Source organism: Trachinotus anak, unplaced genomic scaffold (assembly GCF_046630095.1).
Source record: "Trachinotus anak isolate AG129_WGS33_773 ecotype Australia unplaced genomic scaffold, CSIRO_AGI_Tana_v1 ptg000023l, whole genome shotgun sequence".
NCBI classification, from domain to species: Eukaryota; Metazoa; Chordata; class Actinopteri; order Carangiformes; family Carangidae; genus Trachinotus; species Trachinotus anak.
This window is the reverse complement of record NW_027273874.1, coordinates 6,989,243-7,011,500: the sequence shown is the minus strand read 5'-3', so window position 1 is coordinate 7,011,500 and position 22,258 is coordinate 6,989,243. Positions and strand designations below refer to the sequence as shown.

Genomic DNA, 22,258 nt, shown 5'->3' with positions numbered 1-22,258 from the left:
TGATGACTTATATCTTATGTCCAGGGAAACTTATTTGTAATTGGCTGGCAAGTGTATCTTAAAATGTCATAAGATAAAGTTTAAATTCATTCAAATGAACAGAAAGTTTTTGTTCAGTGTGCTTTGCTATCTAAAGCGTCACTTTTGATGCCACCATTAATCACCAAAGTCACATCTGAAATTCTCAAATTCACAATTGGGCGTTTTTAAACATAGGGTGAGATTTTGGGATATGGGGCGATACGTCCCCATCACTCTGCAGGCAGTGTCCTCTGACTGACTGTGCAGCCACCAACATCGAGAGATGATATGAAGTGCCAAAGAGCTGAGAGACTCATCTGAGTCATCACCAGCATAAGCTTAGAAGCAGCAGTGAGTCATTTCCAGACCTTTTCTCCCTGGATTTTGCCTCTCAGGCAACATACACGATGCATACAAGTTCTTTCACATCCTGTTGATATTTTCCAGATAAAATTATACTTAATATGAATATTAATCAAATATAAGGCAGTAAAGGCTTGTGGACTCAAGGATACAACATTATTCATCAGGTGTCTGACACTAAATGTGATATCAGGTAATCAGTGTCTATTATCACTTATAGGTTAATAAAGATTGTGGCCAACAGGGTAAGACAAAAAAATCAGTGTGTTCCTTTAATGTAGAAACACAAACAGAAAGAGAAAAGACAAAGAAATAACAGTCGTGTAGAGGAGACGGGAGAAGATGAGGTTGTTGATCCGGTTGAACTGGTCTGAAGAGCAGTCACCTCCCTCCACTCTCTGCATCTTTACCTCTATTTTAACTGATTTAAATCTGTCTGTGGGCTGATACAGAGCAAAACACACATCCAAAAGCCGTCTGAACACAAGAAAGAGGGTTAAAGGTGATGTGACAAAAAGGATAATAATACTGATGACAGTTAGGAAGAAGGAGAGGAGGGAGCAGGTTTAGCTGATCTGCCCAAACTACTCCGGCAGCCCCGTTCAGTCCTCGTTCATCCTGCACCACTCCTCTCATCAGACACCTCTCTTTCATAACTGGCTCCTCGTCCTCTGTAAAGCCACAGGAATTAGCAGCTGACAAATGCTGCGCACATTTTGTACTTTAACTGCATCTATTTTGTATATCTGCACATGCAAATGGAAAAACCTTGCAAGTGGTGGCACGCAGGAACTTCAACAAAGAGGAGGAATCTTAGTCAGGGTTAGAGGGTTCCTTCTTACAACTGGTTTAAGGCCCTTGAAATGAAAAAATACATTAAAGTAAATGTCGTAAGCAGCCAGTGAAGCAACACATCTGATGTTCCTGATCCATGAGACAACACGTCATCATCTATAACTGATACTCTGTGAAACTCAGTGAGGCTGATTCTAAATCTCTTTATGTCAACATTTCATTACATTTTCACAGAACGGTACAAACATATGCAGCTGTGCAAGTGAGCTGAAGTTGAAGCTGCGGCCAGATGATGATTAGCTTAGCTTAGCATAAAGACTGGAAACAGAGGGAAACAGCTAGCCCGGCTCTGTCCGGAGGTAAAGTGAAATCACCTCCTATTTGAGTGTCTGAATTCTGTGTGAGTACATTTATCCACTATGTGTTTGTTTCAGAAATAGCCGTGTCCATGTATGTGTGCTATCTGACTGATCAGCCAGCTACACAAACCACACAAAACCAAATTGGGGCAAAAAGATGGACAACGATGTATTGCTTTGCTTTGTCGTATTCTGTGGTTAAATGTGAGACGGAGGCTCTTGTAGAGAAGAAGAAACTGAGGTGGACGGCACCAAAACGCATGTAGGGGATGCAGTGGGTTATTATGTAGGCTTCAGGTGTTTCGAGAGGTCATTTAGGGAACGGTGTATGTGTGGGTGTATGTGTGTGTGGTTTAATTACAAAGACCAAGAGAACAGTGCAGGAGCTGGAGGGGGCTGTAAACACACAGCAGGGAGGGAAAGGTGGGGCAAACAACGACCCCTGAATGAGTCATTTACATACCTACAGGCCTGTATTGGTCTTTTTAGCTGTGATATTAAACTAATTAACTAAGCATCACTGGGTCAGTGAATATATAATATACATAAATCCATAATAATCAGAAGATAAACTGTGAGAAAATAATCAAATAACCCATTTTATCCAAATAAAATTTCATGTTAAACAACAAAGAAAAACAGTAAAATTTTCTGAAGCTGCAACCTGTGAATTTCTATTATTTTTGCTTGAAAAATGATTAAAAAGCTGCTGATTTATTTTGTCCATCCACTAATTAACCTGTAACAGCAGCTGTAATCCTTATTCCTCTGTGTCTCCAGAAAAGTGCTGAATAGTCAGGGTTACAGTCAATACTGGAAAAATATAATAAATCTGAAATTATTTGTTGCATGTCTCAAAACGACTGAATTTCACTTAATATTCCTCATGTGGAAAGTAAATAGTAAAGAAAGTAGTTCCACTATTTAATACTCGAGTTCTGTGCTTCACACTAAAGTGAATGTGATGCCTGTCTTCTTTGAAACTTCCTACAAATGAGAACTAATCTGTTGCATCTGAAGCACATTTGAATTTACCCCCTGTTTGATCATTTGCAAAGGTTTCCATCATGATTCTGATATTTCCCACAGGATATAAAGGCACCATTGAGAACTTTTTTTAAAGGTTTTATTTAACCCAGAGAACAAGATATCTCAACACTGGCCTGATTTTACACCATGACAGAGCTAGAGGAACACAGACGGCTGCTGTAGATTTATAACGTTGGCTTTTATTTTTGCCTTTACTGATGAACTTCTCATGTAATTTCAGAATATTCTCCAAGCACAACATTATGTGAATGACCTGCACAGAAATCCATTAATGATGCAACATGTATTTAACATACAACAATCAATCCAGAGTGTCCAGTGTGCAAAAGAACAACACTGCAGAAACTGAACAAAACAACAAACAGTAAAGAAAGTTTTCTGATACTTTTCTGATATAAACATATATTTACACCTACAGCTAAAGAATTTAAATCTGGTGCTGTTGAATTGTGTTGCATTATAAAGAGAAGTATTTCATTTACTCACTGATATAATTGGGGTGGACTACGTAACAGAAACACCTGTCAGTGCAGTTTGACAGCACCACTGCCTGCAGCCTCCAGGAATCAACAGCTCAGACTAGAACGGCACTGATCTGCCAAGGCCAAACAATTGGCCAAGATTATTATCTGGATCTGCGCCAGATTATACAACCACCACCAATATGTCTGTTTTTTTTTCATCAAGATCCAAACATTATTTCACAAACAGAATATATGATGAAAAACGCTCTCTCTCGCAATGTTAAAGGACGTGATAAACATTCCTGGATCCACACCAACATTGAATGGGTTCTCTCCTGAACCTCGCCCCATCCCTCCACCAAGTTTGATGCAAATCAGTTCAGTACTTTTTTGTGTAATCCTTCTAACAAACAAACAAACAGACAGGTGAAAACACGACCATTGTAAGTGTCATGAAGGGAGGATTTAATGCAGCGCAGGTGTATTAGACTGTGTCGGTTTAATGAAGGGAGAAAACCACGTCAGTATCCAAATCAACCTTTAAATGTGTATCAGATAAGATGATGTGATGGAGCTTCCTCCCTGAACTGTGTCTGCAGTGACGGAGAACAGTTTGATTCATCCTGAAATCTTCCTCTCAAACCAAGAACACAGAAGATCCTCAACTGAAAATGTCAAAGGTCAAACACTTAGAGTGTGTTTTGTTTTGCATGTGTGTTCATGTATCTCCAGGGGGAAGGTGTGTGTGTGTGTGTGTGTCTATATATCCACACACACACACACACACACACACACACACACACACTCTAGCCTATTCCCTACATTCTCTTCCCCTTCTTGTCACTTCCACCGTTCCCCACACCTTAAAGCGGAATGGAGAAGAGGTGGAGATAGAGAGAGGAAAGGAAAGACTGGGGCAGAGAGAGAGAGAGGAAGGAGGGGTAAACCGGTTCAGCAGGTATACTGAGGCCTAACCCAGGCTCCCTCCAGGTTGTTGTCACCGTTATTTCTGACGCGCATGCGCGCTGGCGCCTGTTTCCTGCTTTTTAAATGAGTACCTGTGCTGCGTTTTGACCCACCTCTGTCGTCTCTCTCTCTCCCTCCCTCTCCCTCTCTCTCTCTCTGTGTGTGTGATCAGGGATATCTTTTCCCTTAGCTCTCTCCCTCACACACACTCCCGTTATTTCAGGGCGCTGTAGGTGATACTCGGCCTTACCTGTCCGGCTTGCTCACCTGAGCGGACTCACCTGTCCCGACGCCGAAGCGCCTTCCTTCCCTTTGAGACTCAACCTGAGGGAAAAGGTGTGTTAGGAAGGGGGGGGGACGGAGATAAAGCGGTCCACGGCTTACGAAACGACAAGAAAGGTGCAAGGAGGAAGGAGAGGAGGGGACCGACACCTTCCATTCCTGTCCCCGAACTCTGGAGTTTCCTGCTTTTCTAACTTTCCATTGCCTCCGTGTCGAGAAAGAGCCACTTCCCCGCAATTCCCTCCACGGATCTGGGTTTTTAAGCCGAGCATGCCGAGGGCCTTCTTGGTGAAGAAGGCGAATGTGTCGCCGGGTAAACGGAACTGGAGCGAACTCCCTGACCATGAGCGGGGGGACGTCTACATCCCAGGTGAGTCCACGCCGCCGTAATGAGCCAGATCTGCTGTTTTGTTGTGTGTCTCTAGAGCAGCCACTGTGGAGGTGCCCGGGCGAGGTCCTGGCGCGTCTTTGCGCACGGAGTTATTTGTGGATTTAATGCTTGGATCCACCGGGAATGTCAGTGTGGCGGGTTGGGGAGGGGGTCGGGTGGTGGGGTGGGGTTGTAACGGTGTGGGTGCCGTCCGGGGCCACCGAATAACGGGAAACACAAAGGGCCGCAAGGAGGGAGAGTGTGGCTCCTGCCTGCGGGGAGAAGTTGTGTAATTTTATCTCCTGGCCTCTTTAATCCTCATTTTAATTTTAAATCTGCTTTAAAAATAAAAGCTGAGAAGTTCCTCGTCGAATTATCGTCGAAATAACATTTAAAGGCTCCATTATTTAAACATCATTGTCAGAATAAAAGTCAGTACCTTTACACTTCAGTTTTCATATCTGTCGTTTAACAGCTCTGCGGCCTATAAACGATCACAGGGCCCGTTGCTTTTCACATATCGACCTTCAACCCCTGATTGCAGCCTTCTTCCTTGTACAGAGAAGCACTGCATTGACTTGTGTAGACTACATTGGCTCATTATAACACACTGAGAGTCATTCAGCTCTAAGACTTTTGAATCATTGTCTGAGAACTGATTTAAATTGATTTTAAAGCTGTTGTCCTCACATCCTGAGATGAATGAAGCACAACTTAAAATCCGAATCAAGACATTAAATGGATTAAACGATCCATTATTTGATGACATCATTGATTTCATTGCAGTTTGTGCCATTGGAAAACAACGTATAAGTGAAGAAGTGCAAGCGCTGACATGTGTTAACTGTCAAATCTGAGCTTGACGCTTTAGACTTCAACTGAGCTGTTTGCATTTCAATGACAGGTTGAAGGAATCCACCTCTTCCCCAACAACTCCTCTTCTCTCCCTCTCTCCTTGAGAACAATCCCCATTGTTGCCGTCGGCGGAGTTTTTATTGTAAGACCACGTCGGTATCAGATAACGAGTAACGGACTACACCCTAAAACCTCTCTCTCTCTCTGCTCTGCTTCCCTCTCTCACCCATCCCCCCTTCTCTTCTCTCTCTGAGTGTCTGTTTCTCTCCTCATCTCATCACCGTTAGCTTTTAATCATTGACTTTTACATCCTCCGTGGTGTTTGAAACCGGAACCTTTGGATGAACTGAACTGAACCAAGAGCTTCCAGGTGGTTTTTTAAACGCATGAAAAAGAACAAAGAAACAATTAAAACTCTTGTCAAATAATATTTAATAATCTCAACAGAAGCAGGCGGGTGTTTTAGGCTTTTTAAGGCTGTTTTTACGCTCAAAAAAAAAACAATGAACTAATTTCCTGGAGCTAAATTTACCTGTTTTACACAACGAGATTCTATAGCTCTGACTTCTAGTAAATATTGACCTTACGCAACACGCAACAACCAAAATATGAATCAATTGGAGAATTTTTTTTTTTTTTCATGAAAAGATCCTAATTGCTACGAGAAATTATCTCCATAATAAACAGCAGTTGTTGTGCGTAATTACGCATAGCTGACACTCCTCACCAAACCCAGCAACGGTCTCAGCTAAAGTTTCTGGTATGTGCCGTTACTTGATGTACCTGCCTGACTTGTGACAGAAAGACACACACACACACACACACACACACACACACATATACAGAGAGAGAGAGAGCGAGAGAGAGAGAGAGAGAGAGAGAGAGAAACAGGCGTGTTGAATACTTTTATGAGGAGCCAGATGCCATTATATTTGAAAGATTTCTCTCTCTCTCTTTCTCTCTCTCTCTCTCTGTGTGTGTGTGTGTGTGTAGGTGTGGGGGTTTATTTTTATCTCCTTATCCACAAACATGTGCCAGGACCTGTTTCTGATGTGGTGGGTCAGCCTCTGTTTAGTTTATAATAGTTTATCCCTCCTCTCATTTATTAACACACCTCTATCTATCTATCTATCAATCTATCTATCTATCTATCTATCTATCTATCTATCTATCTATCTATCTATCTATCTATCTAGCTTTAGTTATTAAAGAACAGGTTCAGCATTTTGGGAAACATGTTTATTTATTTATGTATTGGCTTGATGCCACTTTAATGCTGGAGCCAGCAGCTGGCTAACTTAGCTTAGCACAAAGACTGGAAACAAAGGGAAACAGCTAGCCTGGCTGTGTGACAAACTCCACCTTCCAGCGCCTCTAAAACTGGTTTGTTTAATCCGGATAAAGGCTGACATATAGAATATGACATGTTGTTTTAATGGGTTGTTTGTCAGGGACTTCCTGGATTCTTGTGAGATTCCACTTGTTCATTAGTTTGCTTTAGAGCTGCTGGTGTCTGTGGGTTCATCATTTTGCTCTAAGTGTCCCTGCTCTCGGTCTGTCCTGAGGTTGCTGCGAGGTTAATGTTTATTGGATGGGAGGAAATGTAACGGACCTTGCAGACAACCTATTGCTGCGGTACTACGCCTTTAGCAAACACACACACACACACACACACACACACACACACACACACACACACACACACACACACACACACACACACACATATACATGCACAAACAAGCACACAGGCTCACGCCCTGTGTTTGATAAAGTTATCTACTGATTGTTGACTCTTTGTGCCAGGTGAGCGACATTAAATGGACAGAAAGAAAATATTAAACAGCGTTTAGATCAACACAACGCCTCCTCTCTCACTCTCTCTCTCTCTCTCTCTCTCTCTCTCTATTGAAGTTGGGGATATTTTCAACCCCCTCACCCGACCTTCCAAACACACACATATACCCAAGCACACACACCTCATTCTCTGGTGAGGGGGGAAGGAGAGGTGAACAAACAATACAAGATGAGATTAAATGTCCAGCCGGCAGCAGTCGCCACAGAAACTATCACCTCACAGGAACAATTAGGAAAGATTCAAAACCGTGTGTAAAGGGAGGGATTCTCCTCTTGACCTATTGTAACCCAGTGAATGAAATGAAGTGTCCCATACATTAATATTATTATAGGTATCTATAATAAAGGCATTCAGAGAGACTTGTTTATGTGTTTTAGTGCAGTATGGACACTATAGAACCGTTACCTGTGCTGCTTTTCAGACCGGATGTTGTGTCGTTTTCATCTTTATAGCTCGCTGTGGGCCTTCATTTGCATCCACATTTGAATTTTATCTGACTCAGGCCCTGCAGAGTCAACTGATTCGCTGTCTTCTCCTCTGAGCCGGACCACACCTGCCTCGGTGCCGCCTGAACACAAAGATACACAAACACACACCTGTAGGTTGGAGGCTCAGTGGTTTCTATGACTGACATCTCTCTCTGTCTACCTCTTTCAGTCTAGTGTTTTGTTATTGTGTGCTCCTGAACACAGCAAGCACACACACACACACACACACACAGAGGTATCCACCTCTGCGGAGGTGGATTGTTTGAGGAAGGTACAGAGCTGGTGCTGCAAGACTGTCTGGCCGGACGAGTCTAACTGTAATGGCAGCGTCTGTGCGTGCAAAAATAAGTCACTCAAGACAATAGGCCAAAACATGTGCACACCCACACCCATGCAGACACACATACAAACACATATTTAACTCTGCTTGTTTGCTAATTGAGAGATTGTGCAAATATGAAGCGGTGCAGGCTCATTGTGAAATTCTATAGCACAAGAGATATCTTGCTTGGTTTCCCTCTCTCTCCCTCTCTCTCTCTCTCCCTTTGCCTTATACCTCTCTCACCCTCTGTACCTCTCTCTCTAAATCATATTCTCCAGACAAAAGAGACAAGAATTACAACAAAAATTTTCATTCATTTATATTTATATTTATATCGTAATTAAAAGAAGAATTTCCATTGAAAATAAAATGCAAAAATGACTCGTATCACATTCACAATATGTGCCAAAATATTCAGCAATTTATTGTTTCAGTGTTTCATCTATAAAATGTAAAAAAATGTCCAAAATGTCCCAAGCTGGTGTCTTGTTTTGTCTAAAACAGTTGTATTTTGTTATTTTTTATTTATTTGGAAATGACTTAATCTATTATCAAAGTAGTTGCCAATCTACTGCAGTCAATCAGCTGACCTTTTCAGCTCTTTAGTTCCCCTTTAATGATCATTTTTCCCGGTGATGATGAGTAAATTGTATTGTTTTATACAATAAAGCTGTGTTTTAAGAAGATAATCAGAATATGACATTGACTCTTCCTCTCTCTCTCCTTCTAGTCTCCATCTTCCCTCCATCCGTCCTGATGACGGAGGCTGAAGCCAGCCCTGCCGAGACCACGCCGCTCTGCCTCACCAAACACTCCGTGTCCGACACGCGGACACACGCCGAGCTGCCGTCCAGCACGGTGCTGGGCCGACCGCAGAGCCCGGCGGCTTCACCGGAGGAGAAGTCAGAGGTCAGGAGGAGGTCGCAGGGCGGCTCCACCTACGTCCGATCCAAAATCAAGGTGAGGAAACAAACAGTGACAGAGTAAAGTATTGGTGGAGAGCATTTAAAGAAAATCTACACAGAGAAATCTGGGTTGTTTCTTCTTCTAGAAATGATCATTAGTTAACAGTTTTCTCATATTTTCAAATTTCACAATTCTTCACATCAGTTCATCAACATCACTAATTGCAGCTCAGTGTTGCTCTTTCAATGGTGAAAATGAAGGAAACTGTTGACGTTACAAATACAGATAAATTAAATTCAAATGTAACAGAGATGATGTTTTTGTTCTGTCTGCACCACAGGTGACTACAGGCGAGTTACCCCACAATCCCTCTCCTCTTCCTCTCACTCTTCCTCCCATCCCCGCCCCGCCATCCGTAACCCCTCCCGCCACTGTGATGCCGCTTGCCTTGACAACGACCCCTGCCGCCCTGGAGGCGGTCCCCATGGTAACCAGGTCAACAGGTCAAGGTCAGACTTCGTCCTCGGGGACAACACCAGCGTTTGTGTGCCAGGTGAGTCAGCAAGACGGGAACAAAAGCTTTAAACTGAAATCCAGGATGTTTTAATTTGAAGTAACTGTTATTATAAAACAGTGTTTTGATCAATGATATTGATTTGTTGTACTACAATAGATAGATGCAGAGTATTAATCCCAAGGAAATGGTTTGTTTTTGCAAAATTAAGATCTACTTGGTGACAAGTACCAGCTGCGAGTTGAACTTTCCTGACACCAAAAAATATCCAAATTGGTCAAAATAATGACAAACGTTGTAAAACACAATTTAAAGGTACCATGTGGAGTTTTTGACAAGGCTATGAAGCATTGTTTTTAGGAATGGATCCATGTATCTTGCAAAAAACGTAGATATTTTCTCATAAAGGCAGTGAAGAAGAAGAATGAGAATATTTAAATTGGCTTTGCAAATGTTTTATGAGGAAGAAAATGCATTAATTTTGTTTGTAAGACTTAAAGGATGCATACATGCCTTTGATAAGAAATAACAGGTGTACAAATAACTATTATTTGTTTCCAAGAAAACTCTACGTGGCACCTTTAATGTTTTAATCATACAGCGTAAAGGTAAAGTGAAAGGGTCCTGACCATGTTGTTGCTGCGTGTAGATTTGCCAGAAGACGTTCCAGTACCAGCGGATGTTAAACAGACACGTTAAGTGTCACAACGAGACCAAGAGACACCTGTGCAACTTCTGCAATAAAGGCTTCAACGACACCTTTGACCTCAAGAGACACGTGCGCACACATACAGGTAGCTGCACACTTCCACGTTACACATGATTTCTCAGCTTTAACAAATGCAAGAAAGCATATGACACTTTTTTGATGTGCGCGCAGGGGTCCGTCCGTACAAGTGCAACCTGTGCGACAAGGCCTTCACCCAGCGCTGCTCCCTGGAGTCCCACATGAAGAAGATCCACAGCGTCACCCTGAAGTACGCCTACAAGGAGCGACGCAACAAGCTGTACGTCTGCGAGGAGTGCGGCCACACGGCGGGAGCTCAGGACGAGCTGCTGATCCACCTCCACACGCTTCACCCCGACAGTCCCCTGTTGAAGGGGAAGGCTGCAAGAAGAGTGGGAGGAGGAGGAGGAGCAGGCAGAGAGGGAGGAGCAGTCGGGGGATCCACTCCAGGTTCTCCCCAAGGAGCTGATAGTGATGATACCACCGGATCAGCGGGGCAGTAGAGGAAAGAGGAGCCTGAAAGGTCATCAAAATAAGCTCGGGGGGCATGGATGAAGGATGGATGAAGGATGGATGGCTGCATTAACTGATGGACATGGAGTGAAGTGATATAAGAGAGGTGGATGAATCAAAAAATGCATGTACTATATATGTATATATTTATGAAGATATGTGTGTATGGATTTGGGCATTTGTACAAGGTTAATGTTAAATGAATTAATGCACCAAACAATGCCAAGTTGGACTTTGACGTATATAGTTTTACACAGGATTGTGACATGGATAAGTTTATTTACATATCTAACAATAGCAACATATTTTTCCACCTTTATATTTTCAATCTTTCCTCATCTCTGTACAGCAAACATTTTTTGTACCTATTAAAAAAAGGAAAACATTATATTAAAGGGGGTAATATATAACATGAGAATGTTTTTTTTGTTTTTTTTTTAATGAATTGTGTCTATTGTGCGTCCTACATTACTGAATGCTGTCTGATTCATACGTGTTTGAGGTGAAGCTTTAATTCAACTAGTAGATAAGTGGAGTGGCTCATGGCCAGTTGTTAGAAAATTTCATAAAAAGTGCTGTCGCGGGATGAAGCCTTGAAATGTCTGTTTCACGGGTTTGCAATGCCTCCAGAAATGGTGCCTACACAAAAACTGAAAATATTATGACATTTATAGAAAATATACAAACAACACAGAGCATCTGATTTTCCAGAAAATATAATGACCTGGCTGTGCTTGAAAAACTTAGAAGTTTATTAAACAGCACTTTCTGCTGCTGCTGCTGTTCTGAAGATATATCCAGAAATAAAATAAAATCTTTCTTCAAAGACTCATCTAATGGTCTGGATGATAAATTATTTTTTTCAGTTGCAGGACACATTTATTTCCCAAGTCTTTTCTAATCAAAAAAAGAAAAAGAAAAAAAAAACATTATGAGGAAATGACAATTCTCCTCAATTTGTGAAACATTAACTGAAATTTTAAAATAACTATAATCAGTATTATTGGTACATATTGATGCTGTTGCCCAATATTCTTTTGTGGTGCTAATAAAGGCTGTTGGTTTGATCCCCATAGAAGCCATTTTTCAAAAAAATCACTACACACAAAGCAGGCACATATGAAAGTGCGTGCACTAACAAGTAATGCCCACATAAACTTCTATGGATGCTTGTAGGGTATGCAGCTGTCCTCTGACTTAAAAAATGCAAACACTGCCCCTGTAGAACGTGATGCAAAAACCTTGTTTCTGCTGGTTTCTTGTAAAATAAAAAAAACTTTTTAAGCGTAATATTCTTTAAAGCCTTGGCAACTGCAGCGTACAGTCATATAGACTGGTGACCTGTGAGGAAAAAGGCCTTGCAAGCGATAAATAAAGGGCACATACTCTTTTTGACAGTTAGTTGGCCAAAGCTCTACCAAATAATAAGTACTGCTTACTGGAGTTTTGACATATCACGTTCAAACCACTTCTTGTGGTGTAGAATTACTTTTGTGTTTCCTCTGGTCTCATTTCACAACATTAAACAACCTGGTTTCATTTCTTAGGAAGCTTTATTTACTTATAAAGCTTTTCACAGCCTCTTAACCAGTGTGTGAGTCAACAAATGATGGCTGTTATGCTACTTTTCCCCCCCGAGCTCTTGACTGTGTGAGCTTTGAGAGAGAGAGAGCGACAGAGGATGTGGCTGGGAGGGTGAGGTTGGATTCCTGGTCTCTGTCGGGTCTTGTTGGAGGATTCCTGCAAACTGCCTTCAGCCTGAGGATACATGGAGGCGGATTCAGGTGACAACCACATAACGGTCTTTAACGTCAGCTGACACCAACTGTATTCAACTGAGGTGAAAGTCATTTGGTTACTCATACAATCAATCTTGTAGATAACAAGATAGGCCTATTGTTCCCTTGGGAGGGAAATTTTGTATTTTCTATGTCATATTCATGTTTTTCCTATAGATTTATTTATTTATTTAGTTAGTTGGGTTTTATTTTGTGACATGGTGTCTTAAAGCCATTTGGGTGTCTTCACCAGCACCAGCTTACTTATAATAAATTACAAAATAATACTAATAAGATAAATAAGCCCAATATCTCATTCACTAGAGTCTATCAGTATGCAATGATTAGTTGATTGATTTGTTGATCCTCAGAAAATTACAACTATTTTGATGATTTATCAGTCAGTTATTGAGTTCCTTTTCCAAGCAGAAAACACCAAACATTTTGTGGATCTGGTGCTGTGATGGGCTTTATTATTATTTTATTATTTTATTTATTTAAATATAGTCTAACTATACGACGGTGTATTGTAGCCTACAGTGTATGTCCAGACAAGATATTTATTTAGAAATACCAACAGTCTGTAAAGAGATGGAGTATTTATTAATTCCTTTATTTATTCATCATTATTTCGTAAAATTACACTTTTCAAATCTTTCTATCAATTTCTTTATTAATTTAAGCGTTTGTTCGCCTCCATGTTTTTATTTTATAACTAATTTTCGATGTCACTTCCTACTTCCGGTCATGTGACCGGTGTCAACAAAGACATGCGCAGTGTTTTTGAATACAAGGCGCCAGCGGCTGCGGCACCATCACAACCATCAGGTGAGCTACGTTATCAGGCCCAGTTTGCTGTTTTCACTGTTTAAACTTTCTACAACGTGTTGGTTTCTACTTTAAAGTCGCTGCCTTGTGGGTGAAAACTCTCAGACGGGACACATTGCTGGTTAGAGTGTGCTAACGTTAGCTTCTGTTAGCTAAAGTCGCAGCTAAATGTAGTTTGACAGTGTGGAGCTAATGGCGCCGTCTCCCTCCTCTCAGGCCCAAAGGGATGCCAGCTTCGGAGCCGGTCCTGCTGGGTCGGAAACGCGCCCTGCCCTCCTGCCCGAACCCGCTGTTCCTCCGGTGGCTCACCGAGCTCCGGGACGAGGCGAGAGAGAAGGGGCTGAAGATCCAGTACACCTACCAGAAGGTCGTCATAGCCCTTCTTACTGAGCAGGAAGCTGTTCTCCAATAAGCCTGAAAAGCTAAAGCAAAGCAGAATTAGTCACATTATATACTATAAAAGTATGTTGGACACCCCTGTGTACTTTTATTTTGTGGGTACCAAAAGATTAAATCTTAATGCTGCAGCATAGAATTAGACACTAAGCACTAATATGACATGTACACCTACTTAGTCATGCAGTTATCCACAAATAAATAATTTTTGTATGTATTTTTTAAAATTCTTTTATCAGGCCATCAGCTCTTTGAACAAGTATCCACTACCGCTGCAAAACGCCAAAGAGGCAAAGATCCTCCAAAACTTTGGAGACGGGATCTGTAAAATACTGGATGAAAAACTACAACGACACTTAAGAGAGAACGGTAAGAAACTGATGAATGTGTGGAGTAATGAAGTGACTGGTTGAACTCTTGCCCAGATGTCACAGGAGCCAAGGCTGTTGTGATTTTATTACCATGCAACCATACAACCTTAAATAGTTTCTGCAAAGTACAAGATATTATGGGGATAAGTTTAAAAAACAGATTAAAGGCTGCATGCGTTGAAATATACAAGATGGGAAACCTGTTAAATTACAACAGTATGTTTTTAGTTAAATACATTTATCTGCACATATAATGTACCAGCATAAAATCAGACAGCAGAATAAAACAGATGAAGCCACAGGTTTATAACTTTTATATATATATGTGTGTGTACATTGTTTTCTAAAGATGGTGAGTGTTTAATAATACACTTGTAATATGCTTTGGTTTTCCATGCTTGTCTAAGTATGTTCAAACAGAAGGAAATGTTGAAGGAAGAGACAGAAAAATATTTAATAATATAATTAAATATAATGACCATAAACCACAGTATGAGCTGTCAAGGTAAAAGTAAGCAGAACAGAAAGAATAAGACAACACGCTAAATCTAATTTGTCTGATTATTATTTCGTTTTACAGTTTAAGATTTTCTGTTATCAGTTTACATGTACAGCGTCTCCACTTTCCTCTGTCCACACTGTTTTTTCTTGTCACCTCTGCTCCAGGTCCAGACGCTCCTATTCACTCTCTCCCTAAAGGGGCGTCCCCTCCTGCCAGACTAGACAACAACAGCCTGGCTCCATCCAGGAAGGTATTGAAAAGGAGAGCACACACATCATAGAGTTTCCACACAGAGAAACTCAGGGAGATTAATAAATTAATTAATTCATTCAAGTAAAAGTCTGTGTAAACTGTGAGTTTGTCAGAGTTAAACCAGACAATGTGTTTTCACTTTATCCCTGAGTGGCAGGCACTCATGAGTAGAGGAGCAGTGTTTGGAGTTTTCATTTAAAAAAAAAATACTTTATTGGTTATGTGGCTTGTTCATGACGATTTAAGAAGTCTGACAGTTCTTCATGATGTTGTCCCGTGTTGGTTCGAAGAATCATTTACTGATAAAGAGTAAATGTGGTAAATAAAGAACTTTTATGAAGAGGAGATGTTGACTTCATTTTGTGTTATTTCATCCAGCAATCAGAGGGAAGTGAAACTGTTATGTGATCAGTGTGGAGTATTAAATGAGCTGTGATTAATCTTTTCCTCTGTGATCCATCGTTGTCTGTAGAAGAATGCTGCAGGGGATCAAGGGAAGGATAAAGGAGGAGGAGGAAGGAGGAAGAAGAGGGAGTACGTGCCTCAGAAGAGGTCTGGGGGTTATGCTGTACTGCTCACGCTTTACAGACAGTCACAGGTACACCTTTCCCTGTCAGACTCAGCTGAAATATTTCCAGGTATTGCACTGTTGCCTTGATTTCTGTCATTATCGTCATGTTTCTCTGCAGATCCCAGGGAGTAAAGGTTACATGTTTAAGCTGGAGCTACAAGCTGAAGCTCAGCTCCTCTGTGACAAATCTTTTAGTGTGGTAAGTAAAATATTTTCATAACACAACAAACCCGACCAACCAGTCTGCTCACCTAAATCCTCAGTATTTATCTTCCTGTCTTCATCTTGTCTGTCTGTCTGCCTGTAGCCAGATCTGGGCAGTAAGTACACGGCCTGGTCCTCAGTCAGCACCCTGATCCAGAAGAACCTGGTGATAAAGACCCACAATCCTGCGAGGTACACAGGAAGCACACACGTTTGTTTTTGTTCATATTTAGATGAAACCTGTTGGTTTATCAGTAGAAACCATCATAGTGACTTTCTGCGCTTGTTTTAAACACACTGAGTTTAAGTTAGACAACATATATAAGATAAGATCCATAAGTCCTTGATTGGTCCCACAGAAGCAAAATGTCAATATCAAATACTTACAAGTGTAAATATTATGTACAATCAGATATTTAAATATAAAAAATAGCAGCAGATAATTGCTCAGAACATTGCACAGTTGGTGTGTATATTATTGAACATGGTGAGTAGTCAGTCTTTGGTGTGTGTGGTCTACTGAGGGGAATATTTGTTAAACAACCTGACAGCAGCAGAGAGGAAAGACCTGTAGTCAGGTGTCAATAGTAATCAGGTTCTCAGCAGCAGATTTCACTGAGTTTAAGAACCTGTAGCATCAAACAAACCAATGACCATGAGAGTTGAACACTCGTTCTCCGTTCATCAAGATGATGTTCAGATGTGGTTGGTTAGTGAACTTTAACCCTAAGTGGAGCTCAGAAGCTTGTGTTCGCTCCGTCCTGCAGGTATTCTCTGACTGAGGAGGGTCTGGCTTTGGCCGAGCGACTGGAGTCGGCAGAACAAGGGGCTAAAGACCAATCAGAGGGGGACAGAGTGGAGGTCAGGAGCGAAGGAGAGGAGGAGGCGGCGGCGGCGGAGGAGGAGGAGGGTGGTGGTCCTGGAGTTGTGGACCTTACTGGTAGCGATGAAGACGAAGAAGAGAAGGAGGAGGACAGAATACAGTGAGTGGGCACTATGTAAGTGAAATGTTCGTCTTCCTGCTGGGACAAAACAAATGATGTTCTCTCCACAGCTCCACAAGGAGCTCGGCCTGTGTCTCTGAGCCTGGGAGGGAGGTGGATGTGGTGGGTTCAGATTCACAGACCACAAGCAGGAAGCCGAATGGAGGATGTCTTCTACCTGGAACCTATGAAATTATACTCTGTGTGGACTTCATTGAAACTACTGGGTAAGAGAGCGTCCCAGGTATCTGAGTCAAAGAACTGTGACGTGATCATTTATGTGCACGTGTAGTTTTATTTATGTAGAATTTAGTGTGTTTTATAAATCTGGATCCTTCATCCTGAAGGTTTCTGTCAGTGCACGTGTGTGTTTCATGACATGTCGATGTGTTTGTGCAGCGGCAGCAGCCACCGTAAGCAGGAGCTGGTCAAAGAGCTTCAGAGAAACGGAGTGAACTTCGATGTCAGGAAACTAAACGTCGGAGACTTCCTGTGGGTGGCTCGGGAGAAGGTGGCACCTGTCCCAGGTAACGCAGACGCAAGCACAAGGAGACAAAACTAAGCTGCTGTTGAAAAGTCCTTTTTTTTTTCTTAGGAAGGTTCCTAACTGGGTGAAGTGACCCAGAAGTATCACAATTCTTTGCAGCAGCAACATTTAAAGCGACGCTCTGTTGTAGTTTTCCCACAGCAAACCCACAGAAGTGTGGAAACATCAGAGCAGCTGTTTTATGGTTGTGACTCAGTCCAACACTCATCGAAATCCCTGTCTGATATATAGATTCCTTCTCTTTAAATATTCAGTTAGGAGTTTCCTCTTATGTCCTTCTCTCCTCTCCTCTCCTCTCCTCTCCTCTCCTCTCCTCTCCTCTCCTCTCCTCTCGTTTCCTCTCTTTTTCAGGGAATGTTCAGTCATGGAGAAATAAAATAAAATGAAAACAACTGTGTAGAACTATTGGACTAATAATCATAAAAAATTCATATACAATTTTTTAAATAATGAATATATATTATCTTGGTTCTATAGTGTTGGAGCTAAAACAGTAAAAGTGTGATCTTTGTATTTTAGACTGGATCCTATCCTATATAATGAGTGAATGATCATCTCACTCTTCCTCTCTTTGTGTCCAGGTCAGCTGCGAGCCCCCACAGGCAGGGAGCTGGTCCTTGATTACATCATCGAGAGGAAAAGGATGGACGACCTGTGTGGTAGCATCATCGATGGACGCTTCAGGGAACAGAAGGTCGGTGTGTTGTGAACATTTTCTTAGTCAACAACGACACCGGTTTTTTATTAAAGCATAAACAATAATGAAAAATTAATTCATAAGGTGCTGTACCCAGAGTTGAACTCTTCCTCTCTCCCTCTCTTCCCTCCATCAGTTTCGACTGAAGAGGTGTGGTCTCCGTCGGCCCGTCTATCTGGTGGAAGAGTGTGGGACGGCCGCCTCCCACCTGAGTTTACCTGAAGCTACGCTGCAGCAGGCCATAGTCAACACACAGGTGTGAACACACACACACACAGAGTCCTGCACTGACATGTCAGTTTACTTCGGACTGGACTAGACCCTCAGCGATACACAGATTTCTTTGTCACACATGACAGTAAACTCAGTTAGTTTAAGTTACCTTAAACATGCAGCAGATAAGCAAAGGGACTGTTGATGATCTGTAGATTTAGTTTTGTGTATTTTTTTATGTTTGTGTGTTTATATGAGAGGTGGTTGACGGCTTCTTTGTGAAGAGGGTCCAGGACGTGAGGGAGTCTGCAGCCTACCTCACCGTCATGACTCGATACCTGACTAAACTATACCAGGTGTCTCACACACACACACATACACACACACACACACACACACACACACACACACACAGCTGATGGAAACATTTTATTTAAGATTTTAAAGCTTTATATAAACAGAGCTGCAGAGCTTCATGGAAACACAACTTGCTAAAGATGCTAAAGTGATTTCATTGGTTGAAAAGTTGCCAATGAGACATTTTCTGACAAACTTAACAACAGAATCTCTTCTGTCTGTTTGATCCTCTTCATTCCATCTTGGCTTCCTTTTCTTTTCCTCTTTTTATATTGAAAGCCGCCTCATAGGTCCAATAATAAACACACTTAGACTCACTGACCCTTAATAGACACACTGTAAACACGGGTTATGTCACAAACAGTAAGCTTGTTGATTTTAAAAGTCCTCTCTTAAAAGATGAGCTGTTTTCATTGATATCATTTACTTTTTTATAACTTCCTGACAGCTGTGTACTGTAGTTTTCAACAAACGTTACTCAAACAGGAAGAGAGAGTGCATCTGTTAGGGACTACTTTCAGCGGCGGATTAATACACATTTTGTGTTCAAGTTAGTATTTACAGCAGCAGGACAGTGTATGAGGGACTGAGCCAACATAAACTACAGTGTGTGTTTCATGGTGAAGGAACAGAGCAACACTGATGTTTTAATAGTTTGACAACGATGGAATCAGATTTTCTTTGAGGCTCAGGAATCTTTTTCAGACCCCACTCACTCACCTGTGACCTGTGCTTCACACTTTCTCTCAGGACCGCACGTTGATCTGTCGCTCCAGACAGCTGGAGGGTGATGAAGGCAGTGATGAGGAGGAGAGAGGCGCCCCCTCCTGCTCTCTCATTTCTTTTGCAGAGTTCAACTATGGTGCAGTGAAAAACAAGGTGTGTTTGTGTGTGTCTGTATAAGCCCTCACTGGGTACATCTTCATCCACCTGTTTTAACCCACACTTTCAATTTGCACTTACACTGCAGAAACAACATAAACTGGAATAAAGTGACACTTTAAGACCTTATTCTGGTTCTTTTCTGTAAACACAGCATCACCTTTGTTACAAGTGTGTTTGTGAATGTTTCCCTCTTTTCTCCTCCAGTGTCAGACAGTGAGAGAAGTGTTTGCCAGACAGTTGATGCAGATTAGCGGTTTGTCTGGAGACAAAGCAGCAGCTATACTGGAGCAATACAGCACCCCACACAGGTAAAATATATACACACATATCATACACATGTCACTGTCAGCTGGTGCAACAGGAAGTGATGCTGCAAAACTGGTTTATTTATATAAAAAAGAAAAAGAAGTGGCAGCGTCTTCAGAAACTCACGGAGGAAAAGATGAAACATTTGTGCACATATTTTGACAGATGATGTAGAAACAGCAGACAAGAAAACAAACACCACAGGAGTTGGAAAGTGAAGGTCATTTAGACACATTCACTCTCACTTATGAGACCAGACAGAGAAACAACAATATTAATGAGGATCATGGCTTCAAGCTGCTGTAAGAGATGGAGTCTCATTTTTACTTTACCGTCTTCTCTCCATCTCAGTCTTCTGACCGCCTACGAACATTGTGCAAGCGAAGCAGAGAAGGAGAAACTCCTCTCTTCCATCCGATACGGGAAGCTCAAAAGGTTTGTGGAGTTCACAGCAGTTTGAGTTGTAGTTTTCTGAGCGTGGTCCAGTGATTCACGTAGTATTTGTTGTCAACAGGTCAAAAGACAGACACAATATGAAACTTTGACTTAACTGAAAACTTAAATTACTGTTTAAAAAAAAATACTAATTTATGTTGTGAACGACCTTTGTTACCCGGAGAACTGAACGTACTGCAACTTCAGAAAACACTTGTAAACAGACAAAATAAACTAATTTCATCAATTTGACAACACATGTTCTGTAAATACTCACAACACAACCAAATACACAAACGCCCTTGTTGTTCAGTGCTTTCTTCATTTTGAAGTAAGAAGCATTGAACAATAAGTGTGCATGGATGTGTTATTATACATGTATTATAATAGATCCATGCCTTGTCCTCCCTCCTCACATGTCAACATCGTCCAGGGTAAACCTTGCAGCTCTGATGTTGATCATTTTCATGCTAACTTCAGTTATAGGATCATGTCCACCTCATGAAACTCCATCTACACCCAACAAAACAAAAGTAAGAGAAAAGAGGAGTAATTTCAACTAGTTAATGTTTTATTTTCTTTGTGTTTCAGAAACCTTGGCCCAGCTCTGAGCAGAACAGTTTATCAGCTGTACTGTACACAAGGACCTCTGTCATAAACACACACAATCATGGATGAACACTTTGTTTCACCCATTCAGATATTATCTGCACAAACTCACGCTCACTCACCCTGTAATGTGATTATAACATTTCATCATTAATTTCCAGTTCCTCATTTACTTGAACAGAATCACTGCACGGTTTTCTACATGTTTATGTAAATGTAAAGATGCTGCTATTTTTGTGTACTTTAAAATATTATTAATGAAAACTTGTATGTAGAATTTCACAAACGTGTCCCGATATTGGATCAATAAAGTTTCTTATTTTGAATAATATTCTTTTGTTTTAATGCAAATGTTAAATGATCATATCAGACTCAGAGCGATACCAAAAGCTTCAGGTTCACCACGTCAACATGTTTTCGTATTTGGTTTTTTTGGTTTTTTGCTGTAATGTTAGTGACGTCACAGAATTTGAAGTAAAACATTTGCTAAGGTAGTTTCTCTATTATTAGCTAATTTTTTGGACAATGTTTTGTAGAGAGACCATGTTTGAAAATCTCATTTTAAAAACTTTATTATTTCAGTTTGCTAATTAAATTGCCACATACAATCACAGCAAACACAATAACTATTATTATTCCAGCAGCGGAGTACTGGATTTACTGTGTGCATAATTTTTCCAGCATGTGGTAAAATTGTAAACTAAATCTTAACTTAGAATGAACTAAAAACATTTTGGGATGTAGAGGAGCAGAGCTGCAACAATTAGTCAATCAAAAGTAAATTAATCAGCAACAAAGTTGATAATCAGTTACCAATAACCAGTAATATTCACTGGTTTCAGCTTTTAGGTTAGTGATGTTAGTTGCGACTCTTTGTGGGAGCACACACGTCCAGATGTCGTTTCAGTTTCCTGCAGCTGCCACTAGATGTCATCCTCTCAGTAATTAGCATCTATGATCAAGTCCAGACTAACAGCAAAAATATTAATATTGTTTGTAACTGTTGCTGGTTGATTTGAAAGTTGACACTAATTCAGATTTATTTAAAAGAAAATTAAACCACGGTACAAATTTACAAATGTTAGTTTTATTTTAAAGCTTGGTGTTTTTACACATTCAAACGGGGTCAGCCAATCACCTGCATTATTACATCTTGGTGCAAGCATGCTGCATGCTTATTGGCTCACAGTTGCTGATTAGATTTACTCATTTACTCCTTATCTGAATTTTTTTTTTTGATCTTTCATAGTAACAAACCAATTCAGTTGGTCCATTAAAGCATCAAAGCTCCACATCAAGCCCCATTTCTAACTATACAGATCAAAATTGCAAAACCACAGTTATTATTGTCCTGTCTGAATATTTACTGATATTTCTGATGCATTTCTTCACCTGTGTTTACCCTGCAGAAACTGAAATGAGGATTATAACCCTGTGCAGGAAAGCCTCCAATCACTGTGAGTATTATTCT

At 41.0% G+C, this 22,258-nt stretch overlaps 2 protein-coding genes across 4 annotated transcripts; both read left to right on the top strand.

Annotated features, from left to right (window-relative positions):
- The first annotated feature begins 4,108 nt into the window (after positions 1–4,108).
- On the top strand, positions 4,109–11,684 carry ovol1a (ovo-like zinc finger 1a). Its single transcript, XM_071459815.1, has 5 exons — positions 4,109–4,670; positions 8,924–9,153; positions 9,440–9,652; positions 10,263–10,407; positions 10,494–11,684. Exons 1-5 carry the CDS (start codon positions 4,571–4,573, stop codon positions 10,841–10,843), a joined length of 1,038 nt encoding a protein of 345 aa, XP_071315916.1. The 5' UTR covers positions 4,109–4,570; the 3' UTR covers positions 10,844–11,684.
- A 1,696-nt stretch (positions 11,685–13,380) lies between these two features.
- Positions 13,381–21,124, top strand: mus81 (MUS81 structure-specific endonuclease subunit). Of its 3 annotated transcripts, none has more exons than XM_071459809.1 (17): positions 13,381–13,459; positions 13,676–13,826; positions 14,095–14,224; positions 14,893–14,978; positions 15,456–15,578; positions 15,670–15,750; positions 15,859–15,947; positions 16,523–16,738; positions 16,810–16,965; positions 17,138–17,265; positions 17,867–17,979; positions 18,119–18,238; positions 18,456–18,551; positions 19,303–19,431; positions 19,642–19,745; positions 20,095–20,178; positions 20,770–21,124. In XM_071459809.1, the coding sequence occupies exons 2-17, from the start codon at positions 13,686–13,688 to the stop codon at positions 20,834–20,836; spliced, it is 1,863 nt and encodes a 620-aa protein (XP_071315910.1). In that variant the 5' UTR covers positions 13,381–13,459; positions 13,676–13,685; the 3' UTR covers positions 20,837–21,124. The 3 variants fall into 3 exon arrangements, with proteins under 3 accessions (XP_071315910.1, XP_071315908.1, XP_071315909.1); XM_071459807.1 differs by having other exon boundaries at positions 15,453–15,578; XM_071459808.1 differs by having other exon boundaries at positions 13,440–13,580; positions 15,453–15,578.
- Positions 21,125–22,258: the final 1,134 nt, after the last annotated feature.

What these genes read in the sequence shown, in the direction of transcription:
- ovol1a (XM_071459815.1), top strand. Translation starts at nt 4,571, where the DNA reads ATGCCGAGGGCCTTCTTGGTGAAGAAGGCGAATGTGTCGCCGGGTAAA. An exon ending in GGGGGACGTCTACATCCCAG is followed by an intron (nt 4,671 to 8,923) that starts GTGAGTCCACGC and finishes CTCTCCTTCTAG; the next exon opens with TCTCCATCTTCCCTCCATCC. An exon ending in ACACGTGCGCACACATACAG is followed by an intron (nt 10,408 to 10,493) that starts GTAGCTGCACAC and finishes ATGTGCGCGCAG; the next exon opens with GGGTCCGTCCGTACAAGTGC.
- mus81 (XM_071459807.1), top strand. Translation starts at nt 13,686, where the DNA reads ATGCCAGCTTCGGAGCCGGTCCTGCTGGGTCGGAAACGCGCCCTGCCC. An exon ending in GCCTGGCTCCATCCAGGAAG is followed by an intron (nt 14,979 to 15,452) that starts GTATTGAAAAGG and finishes CGTTGTCTGTAG; the next exon opens with AAGAATGCTGCAGGGGATCA. An exon ending in CGATACGGGAAGCTCAAAAG is followed by an intron (nt 20,179 to 20,769) that starts GTTTGTGGAGTT and finishes TTTGTGTTTCAG; the next exon opens with AAACCTTGGCCCAGCTCTGA.